The 21775-nt window shown below is 37.2% G+C and overlaps 1 protein-coding gene across 1 annotated transcript; it reads left to right on the top strand.

Moving 5' to 3' along the window:
- Positions 1-11276: 11276 nt before the first annotated feature.
- Positions 11277-12921, top strand: LOC128636314 (uncharacterized protein F54H12.2-like). The gene is made up of 2 exons (XM_053689345.1): positions 11277-11559; positions 11735-12921. Exons 1-2 carry the CDS (start codon positions 11277-11279, stop codon positions 12919-12921), a joined length of 1470 nt encoding a protein of 489 aa, XP_053545320.1.
- The last annotated feature ends 8854 nt before the right edge of the window (positions 12922-21775 follow it).

Here is a 21775-nt window from a genome sequence, read left to right on the forward strand (position 1 = left end):
TCCAACCTAAGCATAAGAAATACATAACCACATCAATTTTTTGATTCACATGCATAGCCTACCAAATCACTGCTTAATAACACTTTTTCCTTTCGAGAGTTTCACATTCATGATTCCCTTTTTTGCACCCAATATTTGCACACAATGTTTGTCCACACAATAACAATTAGGCTTTGCTTACACACTATTGGCTAACACCAGTACTTAATCTGATAGCAGGTGAACACCATTAGATCTCTGATGAAGCGCATGTGAGCATGCGGGAAACGCGTCAGATCCAGCCCTGCACACTGTGACTGTGTCTTTTACTTACCTGTTCATTAAATTAACCACTTTGGAATAGAGTTTGCAGTTCCTCGTTTTTCTTTCTTCTAATAATACATACGGCAGAGCTTGCCCTGAGGACTGCGACTCAAATCACCACTACTTTTTTTCTCCTGTTTGCCACTGCATTCGCAACCAGCGGATTATACTGACAAGAGACTATTGCAACTTTACTACCCATGAGCAACTTCTCACCCACCGGACTTACCTGGTAAGAGGACTTTCAATTGGGGACGCCACTCTGATCGTCCTTGCCTAACACACGGCAGCTGCTGGAGGGGACGTTTTCATCAGCCAGGAGGAGATTTCCCCCGCACTTGCCCCCTGGAGGGCTATTGAATTGGGGACACACATCCTAACAGCCGGCCTCACCCAGCGGAGCTCCAGCATCAACAAAGTGGGACATTGGCGCGACGCACGTTAACGAGTGACGTCATCGAGTGCGCCGCCTCGCCACTCACACCACACGGATACGGCTTGTCGGAAAGGCCACCCTGAGCCCGCTGGAAACGAAGAGCCCCACACAGACTGGGATCCTCCCCACTCGGGCACCCCTCCAGCTCGGAAGACAGCCCAAACCAGGACCGGTAAGAAGAATCAACAACATAGTAACCATGCAATAGCACACCTACTTAGTCCGTAATTACTGTCAGCCCTTAACTTACAAATACTGCCCCAGCTCTCACGTATAGCACGTCTACATAGTGCAGCCAGCATTTTTTGCACAATCGTTGTTTCACTTGCATTTTTTATTGTGTATCTCAACAAGACAGTGCACACATTGCATTTTTGAGCAATAACTCTTACGCCTGCTGGCCCAAACAGCTATAGGGGGCAGACACATTTTATATAAGGTATTTTTTGACTAAGTAACATACTTAAGCCTATTGGGTGACCTCAGTAACCTCAGTGACTGCTTGATCCTTGTGACTGGAAACATTTTTTACACGAGGAGGCTTATCTCACATATCCCAAACAGGAGTACTTAGTTACCACAGGGTCTGATACCCCTTTTTTATTTGCTTCAACTGCCTTGTTTGCTCAAACAATCAGTAGCCTACAGGACATACCATCATTATATATGAGCAGAATGACTGATCCACTAGAATCAGTAGACACCACCCCCACAGGGGGTTTGAATGAGGATAAACGTAGACTCATTCTAGCCACAGCTCTGCAAGGGACTAACACTCTTCCTATAGTGCCAAGGGAAGACAACCTGCCCATGTTATTTTCAAACCTAGAAAAACTCAGGTATAAGGAAACTAATCTTTGGTGGGACACAGAATTCCTGGACCTATACATCAAAGAGGGCAAAGTGCCACGTGGCCTGAGAATGAAAAAGTTCCCCTCCTTTGCCCAGCAAATACCTGAGTTTATGGAAGAATGGAACCATACTCTAACTAGGTGTTCCCTTACCCTGATGAATCAGCTACTCAGACATAAGAGACAAGAGAGAGAATCTATTCTGACAGAAATTAATACCATAACTGACAGCATTAAAGCCTTTGAGGAAACTAGCCAGCATAAGGATTATACACTACAATTGGAGGAAACCATCAATAAATTGGACATTGAGTTGTCAAGCAGAAAAGTATCTAAGTATAACCGGGACACTAAAGACTATGACCTCAATATAGTTTATTCCTGGCAGCAACACAGACCTGCTAGGGGAAAGGGAAACCCGAACCCTTCTAAAACCAAACACAACAAACGCAGAACACAATCTAATAAGAAAGTCACTTTTTCAAGTATAGAAACAGTGGATTCTGAGAGCTCTCTCCCTCAATCAGCCAGTTCCTCAACTGCTGAACTGGCAGAACCACCTATAGATACAGACATAGGCACTACAGCCTCACCAGGCACTATTGCTTCACCCAGAACCACATTAGCTGCCCTGGTAAAAACCCCCAACCAAACTAGCACTCCCAAAAGCACTAGCCAACCACATAGATACCCCAGCAGGACAGCCTCAAAAAACAAAAAGAAATAGGCAATGTTATAAATCTGTCTAGTACCCAATTATCACCTGCACAAGTATCTATTCTGAATAAAGGTCTCACTTTTGCACTTTCCACTAACTTTGATGTTTTCTCTACAGTGATAGATGTAAATAGGTTGGTTCGTAAGCTTACCTTAAGAAAGCACTTTACTGGAATTGATACTGACCCCTCTTTCACTCTTCCCACTCCACCCACACAAACAGAAAACACTCACACAGGCCTGTTATTCAAAGACCAGTGTGACTTTATCACTTTGTTAACTCTACAGCACACCACCCCAGGGAACACTACCCCTACACATAATTTCAATCATAAAGATAGGTCCTATTTTTATCCAGTCCAGGCTAGAAGCACTAGCATAGAATTATATCAGGAAACAGTACTGAGAGATATTCTTGCATTAAATGACTCATTGAAAGGGACAAACACACTGAAACATAACATCACACTACAAGAAAAGAATGCACTTGCAGAATTAGAAGAAAACCCTGATATAGTAGTGACCCAGGCGGACAAGGGAGGGGCGGTGGTTATTTTAAACACCTCAGATTATGTGGAAGAATTAAAAATACATCTTGACAATTCTAACACCTACACTAAACTCAGCCATGACCCCACACTAATGTTCAGCCAGGAATTACTTTCATTCTTGGACACGGCACTGGAAGAGGGGCATATCTCTCAGGAGGTAAAGGAATATTTGTCCATTAAAGACCCCCTAGTCCCCACCTTCAGGGTTGTGCCCAAAATTCACAAAACCCTCACAAAACCCCCTGGGAGGCCCATTGTAGCCAGCATAGGGTCCCTGTGTGAGCGACTTGGAGCCTGGCTGGATTCAGTACTCCAGCCTATTGTAATGGCCCTTCCTGGCTACATTAGAGACAGTGCCCACCTACTCCTTCAACTGGAGAAGATACATTGGCAACCCACTTTCCAATGGCTGACCATCGACGTGACAGCTCTATACTCGAGCATACCCCACCAAAAAGGCTTGGAGGCCTTGGGAAATATGCTAAGACGGTACACTGACTTCTCTGACAACTTTATAGAATTTGTAGTGTCTACAGCTAAATTCTTATTGACTCACAACTACTTTGTCTCTGGGGGGGAATTCTATTTACAAAACTGCGGCACAGCCATGGGGGCCAAGTTTGCCCCGGCCTATGCTATCTTATACATGGGTTGGCTGGAAATTAACACCATTTATGCCGATGATTTCCCTCTCAGAGACAATGTAGTAATGTATGGTCGTTTCATAGACGACCTGATAATCGTCTGGAACCCCATTAACCAAAGAGAAGCCCAACATCTAGTTGACTTACTAAATACCAACCCCTTCAACTTGAGCTTTACATATAATGTCCACCCTAGATCTATTGCCTATTTAGATTTACAGCTGACTATAGATACTAATAATAACATTGTATCCTCTATCTACAGGAAGGCACTAGCACGTAACACAATCCTGAGGGCAGATTCATGCCATGTAAAACATACCATAAGAGGCATACCGAAGGGCCAATATATAAGGGCCTGGAGGAATTGCTCCGATTTTCAACAGTACCAAGAACAAGCTGATCAAATTACTGCCCGGCTTGTGGAGAGAGGATACAATAAGGCCACTTTGGCAAAAACAGCAAAAGAGGTTGGAAAATTAGACAGACATACACTATTTGCCAGCCCAAATAGGAAAAATAAAAATAAATGCACTAGTGACAGACAGAATACACCGACTAGAGAAATTGTCTTCTCCACTCAGTATAGCAGACAGTATAATGAAATTTGTAAAATAATACATAAATATTTGCCCATTTTACAAAGTGACCACAAACTTAAAGACATAACTAGACAGCAAATAAAATGTGTAGCCAAAAGAGCCCCCACAGTAGGAGACAAAGTCAGAAAAAGCTTTACCTCAAAACCCCAACATAACACAAACTGGTTAACTCCACATTCAGGCTTCTTCAAGTGTGGACGCATTTGTAAAAGCTGTAACTATACTCAGAAGAGTGACCAGTTTACATCTTCGAATACAGGTAGTACTTTCCCAATTAAACAAAGAATAGATTGTACTAGTCAATTTGTAATTTACTTAATCACATGCCAACAGTGTCTCCTGCAATATGTAGGCCTTACCACACGTCCCCTCAAGGACCGCATTAGACAACATCTATTATCACTTGAAGAGGAAGTCCCCAGAACACCTGTAGCCAAGCATTTTCGAACTCATGGCGTACACATCAAACATTTATTCTCATTCATAGGTATTGATCATATAGGTAAGGACATTAGAGGAGGTGACAGAATCAGCAAACTGCAAAGGAAAGAAGCCTTTTGGATCTTTACTTTACAGACCAAAAGCCCAAAAGGCATGAATATGAGGCAAGACCTTGACTTATTTATAGATTAATTTACAAGTCCTCTATTAACTGCCACTAGAATAGTATCATCTGTACAGATTACATTATTCTCTCCCTACCTAGTATTGTAGGCAATCCCATCGCCCCTTGGCACACATAAAAATAAAAATATAACAAACAACAACCAATGAGTGTTCATCGGTTTTATATACAAAAAATAATGTATTTTATCTTAATTTTTTTAGGTATATAGGTTTATTTCAGGTTACAACACCCATTATAAGATATTTTATTATTTTATTATTATCAGTTCACTAAATTCTTTACAACATCATTGCACTCTTTTGTGACTCCCTCCCTTAATAGCAACTATCCTTGCATATATAAACTTCAAATTATATATATTGGACCTATAGGATGTCACCACCATCATAGGCCCAATAGGTGTGTGATGCACAAATCTGGGTAACTACCTGGGTGCCATATAGATAGGACCACCCAGGATTGAGTACAATAGGCAGTCTACAAGTATTCACTATATATATGCCAAATGAATGTTGTCCTCAATAATACTTACCCTCATCACACACCTTCCTACATTTATTCATGCCATCTCGCTACCTCCTAAAAATCCAACAACCAACCAGATCCTTTTGTACAGGATAGTTGGAGCCCGTAGCAATTACCTTGCTACCTAGGTTAGCAGGAATACCACACTTCACATTTTCCCAAGTACCACATCCACCATGTCCATCAAAGTTGCCACCATGTTAAATTCTAAAATTAAACTGTAATTAACAACCAACATACTTAGGTGGCAACCAAATAAACAAACTAATAAACAAATAAATAAATACTTACCATAAATTTAAAACACATAATAATAATTGCTTGGTCATGGATAGTGTGAAATATCAGTCATTAGCAAGAAAAGCCCATTCTTTCCCAAACAACTATGTTGCTATTTTTATCCTTTTCAATTTGCATTTTTATTTCTATTCTTATTTTTTGTGCCCTGTTATATGTTTTTCATGTATAATGTGAGCTCTGATAATATTTGTTTCTCCCACACTCCTATAGTATAATTTAGTATATCACTGTGGTGATTTTCAACCTAGTTGTGCTTACATCTTTATGCACAACATAACTATTAAAATTAAAATTTTAGTATTTAGTTCCTAGTAATATTTCACTATTTTCCAACCTAAGCATAAGAAATACATAACCACGTCAATTTTTTGATTCACATGCATAGCCTACCAAATCACTGCTTAATAACACTTTTTCCTTTCGAGAGTTTCACATTCATGATTCCCTTTTTTGCACCCAATATTTGCACACAATGTTTGTCCACACAATACCAATTAGGCTTTGCTTACACACTATTGGCTAACACCAGTACTTAACCTGATAGCAGGTGAACACCATTAGATCTCTGATGAAGCGCATGTGAGCATGCGGGAAACGCGTCAGATCCAGCCCTGCACACTGTGACTGTGTCTTTTACTTACCTGTTCATTAAATTAACCACTTTGGAATAGAGTTTGCAGTTCCTCGTTTTTCTTTCTTCTAATACTATATATATATATATATATATATATATATATATACATATATATATGTCAATAATTACTTTAGAAAGAAAGAAACAAGAAGATACTTGTTTCATGAAAGACAGGGATTACAGCACTCTTTTACAACAAGAAAAACACAGCTCCATAGTTAAAGTGAACATAGTAACAATTTATTAGTATAGCAATTTCATTTCTAGACACACTGCATCCCTCACGAAAATGATGTGCAACTAAATAGTGTATCGTAAAGCGTAGGCCAAACAAATGTAAATATACAAATAGTTTGCAAAATAAGCAGAATTAATATATAAACAAAATGAACCTGACTGGTCAGGGTGAACCAAAGTACCTGTATTCACATGCACATGCAATAAAAGTTGATTATAGCGTGGAGATGTATTCTGGATAACTACACCAAGCTGCGCACAGAACCCTCACAAGTAAAATGTGGAGTTATACCCTGGGCAGACATAAGAAAAGGGATCTAAGTTATCAGTAATACTTTACTTTCTTATTAGAGCAAAATGTGAGCATGGAAATATATGCAACATATGAATGACACTGTAAATGTAACAAGCATGTGATGAAAGCATGAGAAATAGCAGTAACAATATGATAGAATGATGATCCAATCAACTACACCCTGCTGCACACAGAACCCCTAAGGTATCTATGGGGTGTAGCCTGGGCAAGTAATATACTGTGGGATCTAAGTTGTTGGATCAATCACTCTATACAAAGCAGATGTGTTATGCAGTCAAGGAACAACAGAATTTGCACAGATAGTTAGTAGGCTCTAGCATATGTAAGCGAGCATTGGTTAGTAAGAAAAGTCCAATGGACATATAGAGCTAGTTTCATGCAGTTTATCATGCAGGAAGGAGCAGCCAATAAGGCACACATCATTCTCCTTAAAACTTTAGTGCAAAGTGTGTGTTCCAATGTGACACCTCAACAGGCGTCTCCAGGAGGAGATTTTTAACTGTAGGCATAGGCACTTTAAACGTAGACACTTTAGACTTCGTGCTTTAGGGAGTGGCCAAATATCTGAGGCTTCAGACAGTGTGTAATATAGTTATATTACACCTTCCTTTCAGAGCTGCTGCAGCCACAGGCATCCATTAGTGCAGAACAAAGAAGTGTTTTTCCAATTTTATGCTGGAGAAAAACCACTCCATATTCAAGCGGTGTTGTAGACGGTACACAAGATCACGTGGTCAGGTCAGCTGAGGCCGACGCACGTTTCACCCCCTCGTCTATTCATAAGGCAGGGCTTTTACTAAAGGAGCTAGGCAGCAGCTTGGGAGACCAGAGAGGACAGAGTTGCAGTATTCAAGGCGGGAAAGGATAAGAGAGTGGATTAAAATCTTAGTTGTGTCTTGTGTAAGGAAATGTCTAATTTTAGAGATGTTTTTTAAGGTGGAAGCAGCAGGATTTAGCCAAGGACAGAATGTGAGGAGTGAAAGAAAGATCAGAGTCAAGTGTGACCCCAAGACATTGGACATGCAAGTTAGGGGTAATAATGGATTTGTTGACAGTTATAGAGAGATTTGAATGGAGATTATGGAAGAAGGGGGGGGGGGATATTTTTTGAACTGTTGATTGAATTCCCAACTGCTACAAATGCAATGGGATTCATTTAAGAAGCTGCAGATGCAAGTAGTACAAATAGGGATATCTCGTCAAACTTAATGTGACAGGTACCACGCCCCTTTATATGCAAACCATGCCCCTTTATAGGCAAATCCCCGCCCCTTTATAGGCAAATTCACGCCCCTTTATAGGCAGATTCACGCCCCTTTATAGGCAGATCCCCGCCCCTTTATATGCAGATCCCCGCCCACTCTCCTCCCAATATTTCCACCCTACCCGCCCACTATTTTCCATATTTTACGCCCCTTTTATGGCTTCTTCTAAGAGCATTTTAACATTTATTTTAATGTTAAAATAATTCCCTTTTATGGCTTCTTTTAAGAGCATTTTAACATTTATTTTAATGTTAAAATAATAAACAATATAATTTTATTTTAAATAGTGTTGTGTTAATGTTTTATGTATCATTTAACTGATATTTTGTAACATTTCAATGCATTTAAATTTAAAACAAAACAAAACACATTTTAATTCAATGTATTCCTAATAAGGCTATTAAGAAAAAAAGATACAAAATATCTTCTCTGCATAATGTCCGGGGGCTCAATTATTAGACAGAGAAGATATTTTGTATCTTTCTTAATTAACCAAAAGTTGTTAAGCTATAGAGTGTTTTGAATCTAAAAAGTGTCCATCATTCAGCTGTCTGATACATGCTGCACAAAAAGTGTTCAACATTAATCTGTCTGTAGATAATGTGTGCTAATCCACACAGCTCTTGCACAGAAGCATTCCCCCACCCCTGCAAACCCCTCCCAACTAAAAAAAACTCCCACATAGACACACCTCTTTTTAGTATAATTTCTTGTATCAAATTTATACTGATTCTACATGCACTTAATATTAAAAGCAAATAAATTTTATTTCTTCTTTTCACATTCTTTGTGAAATGCTATGAACAACACATGTCTAAAATTAGATAGGGTTGTTAAACACTGTCAAATGTTTATTTCAATATTCCTCCATGCTTTAAAATGACCACAGGTCACACAGGTCAGTGCAGGTGACAAAAAGATAATGTTTACATCTTTTTCTTAAGAATAGCCTCTGTTTACTCATGAAAAGGTTATGACCAACACATGTCTAAAATTAGATAGGGTTTGTTAAACACTGTCAAATGTTTATTTCAACATTCATCCTTGTGTCAAAATGACCACAGGGTACAGTTCAGTGCAGATGACAAAAAGATAATGTTTACATCTTTTTTTTGTAAGACTAAATAGCCTCTGTTTCAGATTAGACATGCTTTCTTTCCTGGTGAATGGCTATTGATAACACATGTCAATATTTACAGCTTTAACAGTTTGCTAAACTACATGAAACATGTCTGATTTTGGGAGATTACCGGATAAAAATCATGAAGTTGTATTAAGAGAGATTTATTATAATCCATTAAAAACAGGTTCTTTTGGAGGGTTACATAATCTGTATCGTGTGGCTAATCAATATGATATTAGCAAAGCAACAACTCAAGCGTTTTTAAATTCTCAAGATACTTATTCACTCCATAAGCCTGTTAGACGTGTTTTTGAAAGAAACAAAATATATACAGCGTCTATAGATATTCAATGGCAGGCTGACTTGGTATCAATGATTGAATTTGCTAAATATAATGATGGTATCAAGTATATTCTCACCGTTATAGACTGTTTTTCTAAATATGCGTGGGTTGTCTGTTTGTCTAATAAAACAGGCTCATCCGTTGCAAAGGGATTTCAAGAAATTTTTCAAGGTGGTCGTGTACCTTTTAAGATTCAGACTGATAAGGGTACAGAGTTCTTAAACGTGACTGTCCAAAAAGTATTTAAAAAATATAAAATTCAACATTTTGTAGCAAACAATGTTGTTAAAGCAGCCATTTGTGAACGCTTTAATCGTACATTAAAAACTAAAATGTGGCAGTATTTTACATACAACAATACCTACAGATATATAGATGTGTTAAATGCTCTTATATTTAGCTACAAAAATACATACCACAGGACTATACGTTGTTCACCTGTAAACGTGACACAGGAAAATTCACTGCTCATTTGGAAAAATATTTATGGTGTTTCTTCAAAATCTAAGAACATTAAGCCTGCTTTAAAAGTTGGTGACCATGTCAGGATTTCAAAGTTTAAAGATTTTTTCACCAAAGGATACAAAGAAAATTTTACTGACAAAATATTTGTAATAGATGGTGTGAATACACATGGTTCTAAACCTCTTTATAAACTGAAAGATTTAGCAGGTGAAATTATTGAAGGTAGTTTCTACATTGAAGAAATTCAAAAAATATCACATGATGACAATCGTGTGTACAGAATTGAAAAGGTTCTAAAACAGAAACATATTAGAAGAAAATTATACTGCTATGTGAAGTGGAGAGGTTACCCAAAAAAATTCAACAGTTGGATACCCAAAAGTCAGTTAACTACATTATAGTATAATGGAGCAGTCCTCTTTTTATTTAACTCTACTAAGTAACGCCTCCTATCATATGTTCCCTAACAATGAAATTTCTAGTTTTACAACAAAGCTAGCTAAACCTGTTACATTAAAAGGCGAATGGGAGGTTGGCGTAAGAGAGGTTATGTAATCCCCACACTTTTGATCTTCTTGAAGCGCCTGATTCCAAAATAACTATAACAACGCAGAACAAACCAATCACTTATGTACATTTGAAGCCTGGTTATTATAAAGATATGAATGAGATAGTTAGAGCTATTAATGATAAATTATCCACGCTTCAAAATTTAAGTATTGACGTGAAGCTAAAGTACGATGAATTATCACGGACAGTTCGAGTAGTAGGTAGTAGTGGCAGTATCATTACGGTTTCAGAAAAGTTAACTCATATCTTAGGACTTAATAATTACGGATTAAGAAATGACGTTAACACACAGGCTGTCAAGAATGAGAATGGAAAGATATATTGTGATATAAAAGCAGGATTCTACACACTTTTTATCTACACCGACATCATAGAAATCAGCGTGTAGGTGACAGCTTTGTACCATTGCTGCTCGCTGTCGATATTACGGGTGGAAATAACGAAATTATTACGCATCGTTATATCGATCCAGACTATGTACCTGTCAGTAAACATCATTTTGACCGTGTTACAATTGAGATAAAGAACGACCAGGATAAAAACGTGGCATTTAAGTACGGAAAGGTGATCATTAAGCTACACTTTAGGCCACGTAAAAAAGAGTTGTTCTAAAAAAGATAAAATGGTTGCAATGAAAGTTTATGGTGACCCCGACATATACAGCAATTATTACAGAACACAAGCAGGAAATGGCCTACCTGGATTTCATGGTAGTTCATACATGTAAGGCCGTGGAATAGGTGGTGTGTTTAGGAACTGATACAGGATGGCAGTACCTTTGTTTAGGCATGGGTTTGAAATTGTAAAACCACATATGAAAACAGCAGCACAGGGTATAGCAAAGGATGTGGTGAGCCGTGTGTCCTCAGCTGTTATGAATAAAATGAATAATGGTCCACAAGAGGGAACTGGCATTGTGTATATTGCTAACAAGAGAAAAACAAAAAGAAAGCATGATATTGCTTTTCCACCAATGTTAACACAACACATAATTAAAAACCGTGCACGCAAAAGCAGAAAGAGACAGAGGCCACCAAGGCGTTCACCAGGTGACATCTTCTAATAATCACACAGTTGTCATTAAAAAAAAAAAAAAAAAAGCTATGGCGTTTATTCATAATGGATCCTTAGAATGTGCCAAGTCAGAATTGGATATTTTTCAAATACAACCTACATAGACAAGTATAGAAAAATCACTCTATGTGGAAATACAACCCCTGACAGCAATTATTGAAAATGCACCTTTAGAGTTCTATATAGCTGGAAGTGGAGATCATTATTTTGATCTGAACAACACCCTTTTGTTCATAACATGCAAAATTGTTAAACAAGACAATACACCACCTCCTGAGGGGGCCCGAGTCAGCCTCATCAACTATACATTGTCCACAGTGTTTAATCAAGTGGATGTCACATTAGGAGACAGACTTGTATCACAATCAAATAATCTTTACGCTTACCGTGGGTACATTGAAACAATTCTTAATTATAGTGCTGATACACTATCAACGCAATTCACAGGTGGACTGTTTTATAAAGATACAGCGGGGCACCATGACACACGTGCCTTGGGTGGAGACAATCAAGGTTTTAACAAAATAGCGCACATGTTAGAAAGGGGTAAAACTATTGAATTACTAGGTCATCTTCACAGTGACCTGTTTTTCCAAGAAAAGTTAATGTTAAACGGAATTGATTTGAAAATAAAACTTACTAGAAATAAAGATGCATTTTGTCTTATGTCTGCAGAAGCAGAACAGTATAAAGTACAAATCTTGAAAGCATCACTTTTTGTCAAAAGAGTGCAAATATCACCAGCAGTGCGAATAGGTCATGCGCAAGGCCTGCTAACAGCAAATGCAAAATATGCTCTGGATAGAGTCGGACTGAAAGTGTATTCTATCGCTGCAGGTAGCCGTGTATGTAATCAAGAAAATTTATTTCTGGGACAATTACCAAAGCTTGTGGTTATAGGATTTGTAGACAATGATGCCTTCTCAGGAGCTTATGACAAGAATCCACTATGTTTCAAACACAACCATGTAAATTTTGCTGCACTCTATCTGGATGGTGAGCAAATACCAACAAAGCCATTTCAACCAGATTTTGAAAATGGAAATGCAGTACGTGAATATATTTCTCTAGTGAACATTGCAGGAAAGCAGAATTGTAGCTCTGCAATCCTAATTAACAGAGATGAATATATAAATGGATACACACTTTTTGCCTTTGATCTCACACCCGATGGAGAAAGTGGTTCTCATTACTCTCTTATACGTAGCGGTAATCTCAGAGGTGAAATTCGATTTTCAAGAGCACTTGAGAGAACTGTTAACATGATTGTATACAGTGTTTTTGACAACATTATTGAAATCAATCAAAGACGAGAAGTTTTGTATGATTATTTATAAAAGAAAAAGAAAAAAATGAATACATTGGAAATAAATAGAATTTTAGCAGCTGATCCATATGCACGTTCTACTTTTGTTGGCGTTTTTCCATGTGATTTACTGCCAAAGCAGAAATTAACAAACTATCCGGCATGTTTTATTATTAACACTGACCCCCATACAAATGCTGGAGAACATTGGGTTTCCATTTTTTTTTGATAATAAGAGGACTGGCTATTTCTTTGACTCTTACGGTATACCACCAGGAGACCCCATATTTCCTAAATCATTTTTAATTTTCTTAAAAAGGAATGCAAAGCGTATAGTATTTCAGAATAAACAGTTACAAAATACGTTTTCTATTGTATGTGGTGAATATTGTATATTTTTTATACATTGTATGGCTAAAGGTATGAGTTTTAATAAAGTGTTGAGCTACTTTTCATCAGATTTAAAAAAAAATGATAAAATAGTGTCTTATTTTTTAAGGGATTGTAAACAATTATGGCGTACAAGAATTATATGTAATGAACATGTCCAGACATGCAGACCTTGCTGTAACCAGACGTAAACACTCACGTGATCAAAGCTGTTACATTAAATATTTTCTTTTTATTGTATTGTTTATAATAATCATTTAATAAAAATTGTTAAACATACATTCATTGTTGTTCTTCTTTATTTCTCAATTATAATTAAATAAAATTAACATAATATTCAAGAATAAAGAAAAGTAAAAAAAAAAAAAAAAAAGAAAAAAATCCCCCCTCCCTTTGAGAGGTGTGACAGCCCATGATGTGACACATCATGGGGGCTAGGTCTATATAAGCACACCAGCAATCACTGATTACAGCAACATTTGTCAAGAATGGAGAAGACTGAAATGAACATTTCATCACTAGTCTATGAAACGATAATTATTTCTTTATTTTTAAGCTATAATATATTGTTATATTTTTATTTATATTTATGTTTTTAAAATTTACAGTTTTATTTTTATGTTCTGTTTCTGTTTTAAAATAACTGAATGACTTGGTTTTTGTTAAATTTTATTTTGTTTAATTATTTGTTATTGTTGTAATACTTAAAGTGACGGTCTACCATAGAATTGTTATTGTTTTTAAAGATAGATAATCCCTTTATTACCCATTCCCCAGTTTTGCATAACCAACACTAGTCTATGAAACGGTAATTATTTCTTTATTTTTAATCTATAATATATTGTTATATTTCTATTTCTATTTATGTTTTTAAAATTTGCAGTTTTATTTTTATGTTCTGTTTCTGTTTTAAAATAACTGAATGACTTGGCTTTTGTTAAATTTTATTTTGTTTAATTATTTGTTATTGGTATAACACTTAAAGGGACGGTCTACCATAGAATTGTTATTGTTTTTAAAGATAGATAATCCCTTTATTACCCATTCCCCAGTTTTGCATAACCAACAATAGTCTATGAAATGGTAATTATTTCTTTATTTTTTTTATTTATTTTTTTTAAATAATTTTTGAGGTTTTTTTTTTTTTTTTAAAGAAAAAAAAAGGCATACAAAAATCTTGAAACAGTAATACAGAATAGCATTGGGTTACAATAGTAATATGCAATTTAAACATACATGTATGAAATGCCTAGTACTCAACCTTCCTCCAAATTCACACACGAGACCACTCTTGGGCCTCAAGCAAAAATATACCAAGTTTAGGAGGTTATTGCTATCTGGAGAGACCACTCACAGGCCTCAATGACAAACCTCTTTTTATATTTAAGATAGGTTACAATATTTAAGATAACACCTTGAACAAATAAACTTGAAACATCTTTCTCATTACTTAATAGGCCACTTTTGGACCTAACCTATATATTTACTCAAGGTAGGAGAGAAGTATTTAAGTATAGGTACCCTTTGTTTGCAAGAGTCAGTGTATAAGAAAGATAAGTCCCCAAAAGGAAAATAATGGCCACTCTTGGACCATTCACATTAGTATATGTTAGTAGAGGGACATAGCAGGGGTCACTTGTAGACAGTAGGATAAGTAAGTGGGTACGTTGTATCTAATAGGATATATTATATAGATAGTTATGGTGGTAGTTATGATAATAAGGTAGATAAGTTATGACATAGGAAAGAGAAGCCATATAGTTAACCCTCCTAAATTAGGAGGTGTATTATTATGGGGGGGGGGGAGGTGGTAAATTATATATGGTGTGAAAAACATACAGCTTGGGAAGCTTTTTATATCATACTTCAAAGTAAGCATTCATTAACAAAACCAGGTACCACAACAGAGAGATCAACTAAGAACATGGATTGTCAATATGAACGCGAAAGGAACCAAGTGTACATCGTACCATTGCAAGAGCCGACATACCAGGGCTTAAAAAAAAAAATCTTAGGGAATATGTTTAATGGAAGTTACATAGATCAATTCTGGCATCCTGGGGAGGGAAACCGTATATAAAGCAGGACCAGCCTGCAATAACAGACATGCTAAATGCGCAGATGGTAGATTGCACACAGTAATATATGGGTATTAATGAAGAGCAAAACTATGACACAATAAAGCTGTAAGGTGACTATAATGGAGGCTCATATGTAGCATAGTATATAAACTTAGTGCCAACTTTAAGCAGACATTGTGGAGTAGTACATTTATAACCCTGTGGGGAAGAATCCCATAAGTTAAGCACATATACAGTGTAAAAGAAAAGTGCTCTTAAGTCTTTTAAGCATAAAACAGTTCTAAATAATCATACCAGCTAACGTCTCCAGGGGGTAAATCTGCAAAATACATAACAAGGGACATTTGGCCGGCATAAAAAAACACAATTGAGTTTTAGCGCTAGAGTTCAAAGGCGCGCTTGCTTAGACCTAGGGATCACTTATGTGAATGGTAGTAATCTATTTACGGATAGTAGTTATAGGCTAATCTCACATAAACATAGAGTGTAGTGGTTTAGCTACTTCTATGCAAGCAATAGCATTGTCATGAGATCTTCACTGATGTTAAGTGAAACAGAAGGGTAGCTATTTTCAAATTGGGAAGCACATATTTCCTATTTAATTAGTAGAAACCTGGTGATTGGGCATGGGCCCTATGCCCATCACACATGATCCCACATAGGAAGAGGCTATATAAAGATATATGAAGGGAGGGAAAAGAGTTTGAAGGAACCCTGCGCAAGTGCAAATGTACCAAAGGATAACAAGGAGAGCAAATAATAATACACTGCAGCCTAAATATTGTTGTCATTATATGCCCCCCTAGTGTAGCAGAGTGAGTGAGCAGTGCAGAGGTAATATTCCTGGTCTTCACAATCAGTAAATAAATGGCTTAGAAACATGACTCAGAAATAATTCAGTAAACATTTCCCACCTGAGTATCAACTTGTACTTATTTATGGCTTTATACACAAATCTCTAAGTATATCAAGCAGACTATTAATGTCATGTGTTGGATCACTGCAAGTAGTTAAGAAGAGTCTCTGTTATGAATAGACCTCACATATTAATCTATTTATAAACATACAGTATGTTTGCAGTATTGAGCTAATTGATGAGATCATATGCGACTAAGTAAGTTATTATATCAACTAAACTATGAATAATAGCGATACCCATTAGACTTTAGCAGCCAACACCTGGTTGTTATATCTATACATACGGTACAACTTTTCAGAACAACTATAACAACAGAGCTGCGTAGCTTAAAAGTCCAGGAAAGTACAGTCCTAATGAGACTTTAACCAATGCCTTGTCTAGAGACATTTCGGGGTGAGGGGTTATAATATTGGATCTCCCCAGGCAGGGCTCTAGGAATATCAGCAAGCAGTTCTGATTCCGTATATAATGCTTGCTTGCTGGCTTCACTGCTCTGTGGTTCTCCTAAGGTCTCCTCAGTTGTGCGCCCTACATATGCAGCCACTGCAGGCGATCCTGTGCTGAGCTGAATCCTAATAGGGCCTGAAACGCTGGGAAGCCTAGAAGCCGGTGCGCTCCCCACTAGACTTGTCTCAATGCAATTATGTAGTGTACGGTCTCCCTTTAGTGTTCTACTCTTCTCACTCTTGCTAAGGCCGGCTGGAGATTTCAGTTGATGAGAGACCAGAGGACCAAGAAAGCAGGTAGCGTGATCTGTCATCGTAATAGCATACACACTCCGGTGATCCTCACAGGCAGTGTCGTGGGGCCAAAGTGGGCTGGAATCACTATCAGATGAGGCTGTGACCCGAAAATGGGTATCTTGTGCAGGAGCAATAGCCTCCTTGACTGCTTCAGCAGCCATGTCCAAAACAAGAGCTTGATAGAGCTGTTTCTCTAGGTCAGCAAAATGGCGGAACAGGGTATTGCGGATCTCAGCCTCCCATGCGTCACCTGTATCCAAAGCCCCCGTAGCAATAGGCTTCCTGTCCATGTTTCCGAGTCTATAGTAGCTATGGAGCTCTTCTGTAGTTGGCAATATATAGCTCCTCCAGAAGAGAACAGTTGCTGGGTCTAGTTGCGATAGAGCGGTGCAGTCGCCATTTTATTTAGGCATCAATTAGAAGATACGGTCACAAAATGTGCCCTCATGCTTCTCAGTATGTCAAAATGTTATTCCTGGCTTGATCATTTAAAGGTCGATAAGAAAGTTCCCTTGGTGGTTGAAAATAGCTTCTTTTTTCCCCCCTTGTTGAAAAAAAAAATCAGTATTATGTCTCTTAGTCTCAGGAGCTCAACATAACACGTCTTGCTGCAGCGGTAGCTGGCTCCGCCCCCTATTTCTTTATTTTTAATCTATAATATATTGTTATATTTCTATTTCTATTTATGTTTTTAAAATTTGCAGTTTTATTTTATGTTCTGTTTCTGTTTTAAAATAACTGAATGACTTGGCTTTTGTTAAATTTTATTTTGTTTAATTATTTGTTATTGGTATAATACTTAAAGGGACAGTCTACCATAGAATTGTTTTTGTTTTTTAAAGATAGATAATCCCTTTATTACCCATTCCCCAGTTTTGCATACAATTGTTATTGTTTTTTTAAAGATAGATAATCCCTTTATTACCCATTCCCCCATTAAAATTAAAAGTTCTATCTGAATAATCAAAGCTTTCTTTTCACTTGCCAATGTGCTTAAAAACTTGAAAACATGTTTTAACTAACATACAGTATATTAGGGGTGCAATAGGCTATATTTAGTTTAACATGGTGCTATATTTAGTTTAACACTAACACAGCACAGTATTCAATAAATACTGTAGCTGTAAAATAGTGACAAATACTGTAGTAAAATTTGCCAGACTATAGCACTAAGACACAGATCCCACAGTAATGAAGCTAGTGAATTTTCTCCCAATCTCACTATGATTGCTGTAAAGTGAGGTATACCTTTAGTTACAGTCTGTATACAATACTAGCAATTTGTGACACGTCTTTAATATTGTGTATTTGTGTCTATATCCTACTGTTGTTTACATCACAAATCCTTAAAAGCTATATTTTTTTTATTTTATTTTATTTTTAAGGATGCAGAAATTCAGAGAATATATGATGATTTTAATGTGCCTTTTTCTGAGTGTAAGTAATTAATTTATTTACATTTGTAACTGAAATTGTTCAAGTTTAAAAAAAAATATATATATATATATATATATATATATATATATATATATATATATATATATATAACAGTCTCTGGTGAACTCTGCACTCACTTTATGTTACATCCGCCCAGGGTGCATCCAAACAACATTCAGTAATAGCGACAAAAAAGAGCACTCACTGGGTCTATCATTGATATAGCAAAAAAATGCTTTTTATTTGTACAGGTAATGTTTCGGGGATTCCAACCTTACATAATACACACTATCAGGCCCATTTATCAAGCTCCGTACGGAGCTTGAAGGGCCATGTTTCTGGCGAGTCTTCAGACTCGCCAGAAACACAACTTATGAAGCAGCGGTCTAAAGACCGCTGCTCCATAACCCTGTCCGCCTGCTCTGAACAGGCGGACAGGAATCGCCGGACATCAACCCGATCGAATACGATCGGGTTGATTGACAGCTCCCTGCTGGCGGCCGATTGGCCGCGAGTCAGCAGGGGGCGGCGTTGCACCAGCAGCTCTTGTGAGCTGCTGGTGCAATGTTAAATGCGGAGAGCGTATTGCTCTCCGCATTTAGCGAGGTCTTGCGGACCTGATCCGCAGTGTCGGATCAGGTCCGCAAGCCCTTTGATAAATGGGCCTGTAAATCTTACCTTAAATACCCTCCACCGACTGTGCATATCGCTGTACCGGAAGTCGACCGGCGTTCTGCTCGCACCACTGCGCATGCCCAGAGCGTCGGCATGACAACCGGACCCAGCGTCATGCTTAAAGAATATACACATAACACCGTGGTTAGAAACAGAACGCCGGTCGACTTCCGGTACAGCGATATGCACAGTCGGTGGAGGGTATTTAAGGTAAGATTTAGTGTGTATTATGTAAGGTCTGAGGACTGGGTTGGAATCCCCGAAACGTTACCTGTACAAATAAAAAGCATTTTTTTGCTATATCAATGATAGACCCAGTGAGTGCTCTTTTTTGTCGCTATATATATATATATATATATATATATATATATATATATATATATATATATATATATATATTAACAGGTGTAACATTTGATACAGAATTGCTGGAAATTGTAGATGCTGTTAAACAAATGGGTAAGCCTGTGGAAAAGAAAATGTGTTTAATTAGCTGTTTTCTTTTCAGTGTGAATAGTGATTATAATCTCTATTTTAACAGATTTTACAAAAATCAACAATGCAGCTGTTAATGAAATATTTCCTGACCGTACTAATTTGACAAGTCCCTGTGTAAGCAGATTGGAGATGCAGACACCAAAGAGACCTTGTAAAACAGATTTAAAACGACAGCTGAATTTTAACAGAATTGATGGACCTATTGATTGTGGGGGTGATAAAATGCAACAGGCGCCAAAAAGTGGTTAGTCTATGAGTAATGTTCGTTAAAACCTATTCCTATATTTTCTTTTTTTTTTTTTTTAATTAAATTATATATTTTTTATTTTAACAGATGTAACATTGAAACCTAAAACAACAGTCGTTACGGCAATAGTTCACAAGCAAACAGTAAATAAGGTTCCCAATGAATGTGTAAAACAAGCACTAAAAGCCTCTACTACTGGTGAGTTCAAATTGTTGGGGTCTCTTGTTATTTTGTATTTACTTAGAATTAAAAGCACAATACTTTACAATTATATCTTTTTTCCACTAGTCTCATCACGCTCCAGAAGTAAACAAACACACCCCATTTCATCTGTGGCTTCTAGAAAATCTATAGCTGTAGAAGACATCATAACCACCATTGATGATGATGAAAAGTCTCCAACAGCAGTACCCACACATTGCAGAGCCAAGGGTTTTTCTAACAATCCAAAAAAATCTTTGAATTCTCTACAATTACCAGGTTTGGGACAGAAAACACAACACACAAAAACCCAACTAAGAAATCATGTGTTAAAAGAAAACCTAGTGGTGAGAATAATGCTCAAAATACAAAAAAAAGAACTATAGTAAAAAATTCTGGTAATATCTTAAAACCTGTTGTTCCACTGCAGGATATCACAAACACAGTAAAAAAGAACACATGTTTAAGCGTAGGGGTTCCACGGATATGTAGTTCAAGGTGTGAGAGCTTAGAAGCAGTTATCATTCAAAAAGACATTACCATTAACAATCTTATAGAGACTATCAACAGTATTCTAAAGACAAGTAATCTATATTTTCAACAGACAGCCATGACAAATTGACTAGACATGGTTGGCAGGGGAATTCGACGTAGTAGGGGGCGACGGTGGTCGCTAAGAAGACAGTATAGAAATAGAGCTGTCAGAAAAGCAATAAAGATATTACGGAATGTTGACCGACTACAACATAGTATGTTATCCAGGGAGCTGGGTAACCAAGCACTAAATATGAGGCAAAACTCAGATAGGTATCATGTATCTCAGGACACAACTCCTGTATCAGAAACACAATTACCCCACCAATCAGAAACTGTAGATTGCCAATCACCGCCTGAGCCAGAGCTTCAACATAATGCTGGACAGCATCAAAGTGATCCACCTGTCATTTTACAACACATAGATGGGTACCAAAGAAACATTAATCGTTTTGGTGCTGTTATGTATTATGAGCATTTCAGGTTTGTAAACCTAGATAAGTTAAGATCGTTTGAATCAGCAGTTCAGGGCGTGCATGAAGCTATATAAACAGTTCTACATAATTTGCAATCTGAAGTAAGAACTGGTGACCTAGTTCAGTTAAGATTTGAAGGTGATGGATTTGACAGGCCTTTATATTCCTTAAGAAAGGGCATGGATGGTCTAGATGCTGAGTCTTTTTTAAACAATGTTTCTGGTTTGTTGCAAAGCAATGCCGAGTGTATAGGTAGTGGTTGTTTAAGACTTGTGATCATAATTCTTAGAAACAGAGCTGGTGGTGTTATGAAACGTAGGAAGATATGTTCAACTACATATAGTTCACTCATAAACACAAAAAGACTGTGGCTATTTAATTTTAACAACTATGACTCTAACTTGTGTTTGGCTGCTAGTCTCAAAGCTCTTTTAGATGAAAAACATAACATTACTGATTCAGAACTAATAGTACAAGCCAGAGAGATGCACAAAACACTGTTCATACCCGATGAACATCTTGTTAATTTTAGTGACATTCAGGCTTTTGAAAAGCTATTGAATGTCACTATTAAAATACTTTACCATAATCAGGGTTCTTGGCAGTATTTTTATACTGATGGACCCTGTAAGGATAAAGTGCTGTTTGTGTTGCATCACAATGAGCACTATTACGGCATAAAAA

The sequence above is a fragment of the Bombina bombina genome, chromosome 7 (genome assembly GCF_027579735.1).
Source record: "Bombina bombina isolate aBomBom1 chromosome 7, aBomBom1.pri, whole genome shotgun sequence".
Lineage (NCBI taxonomy): Eukaryota > Metazoa > Chordata > Amphibia > Anura > Bombinatoridae > Bombina > Bombina bombina.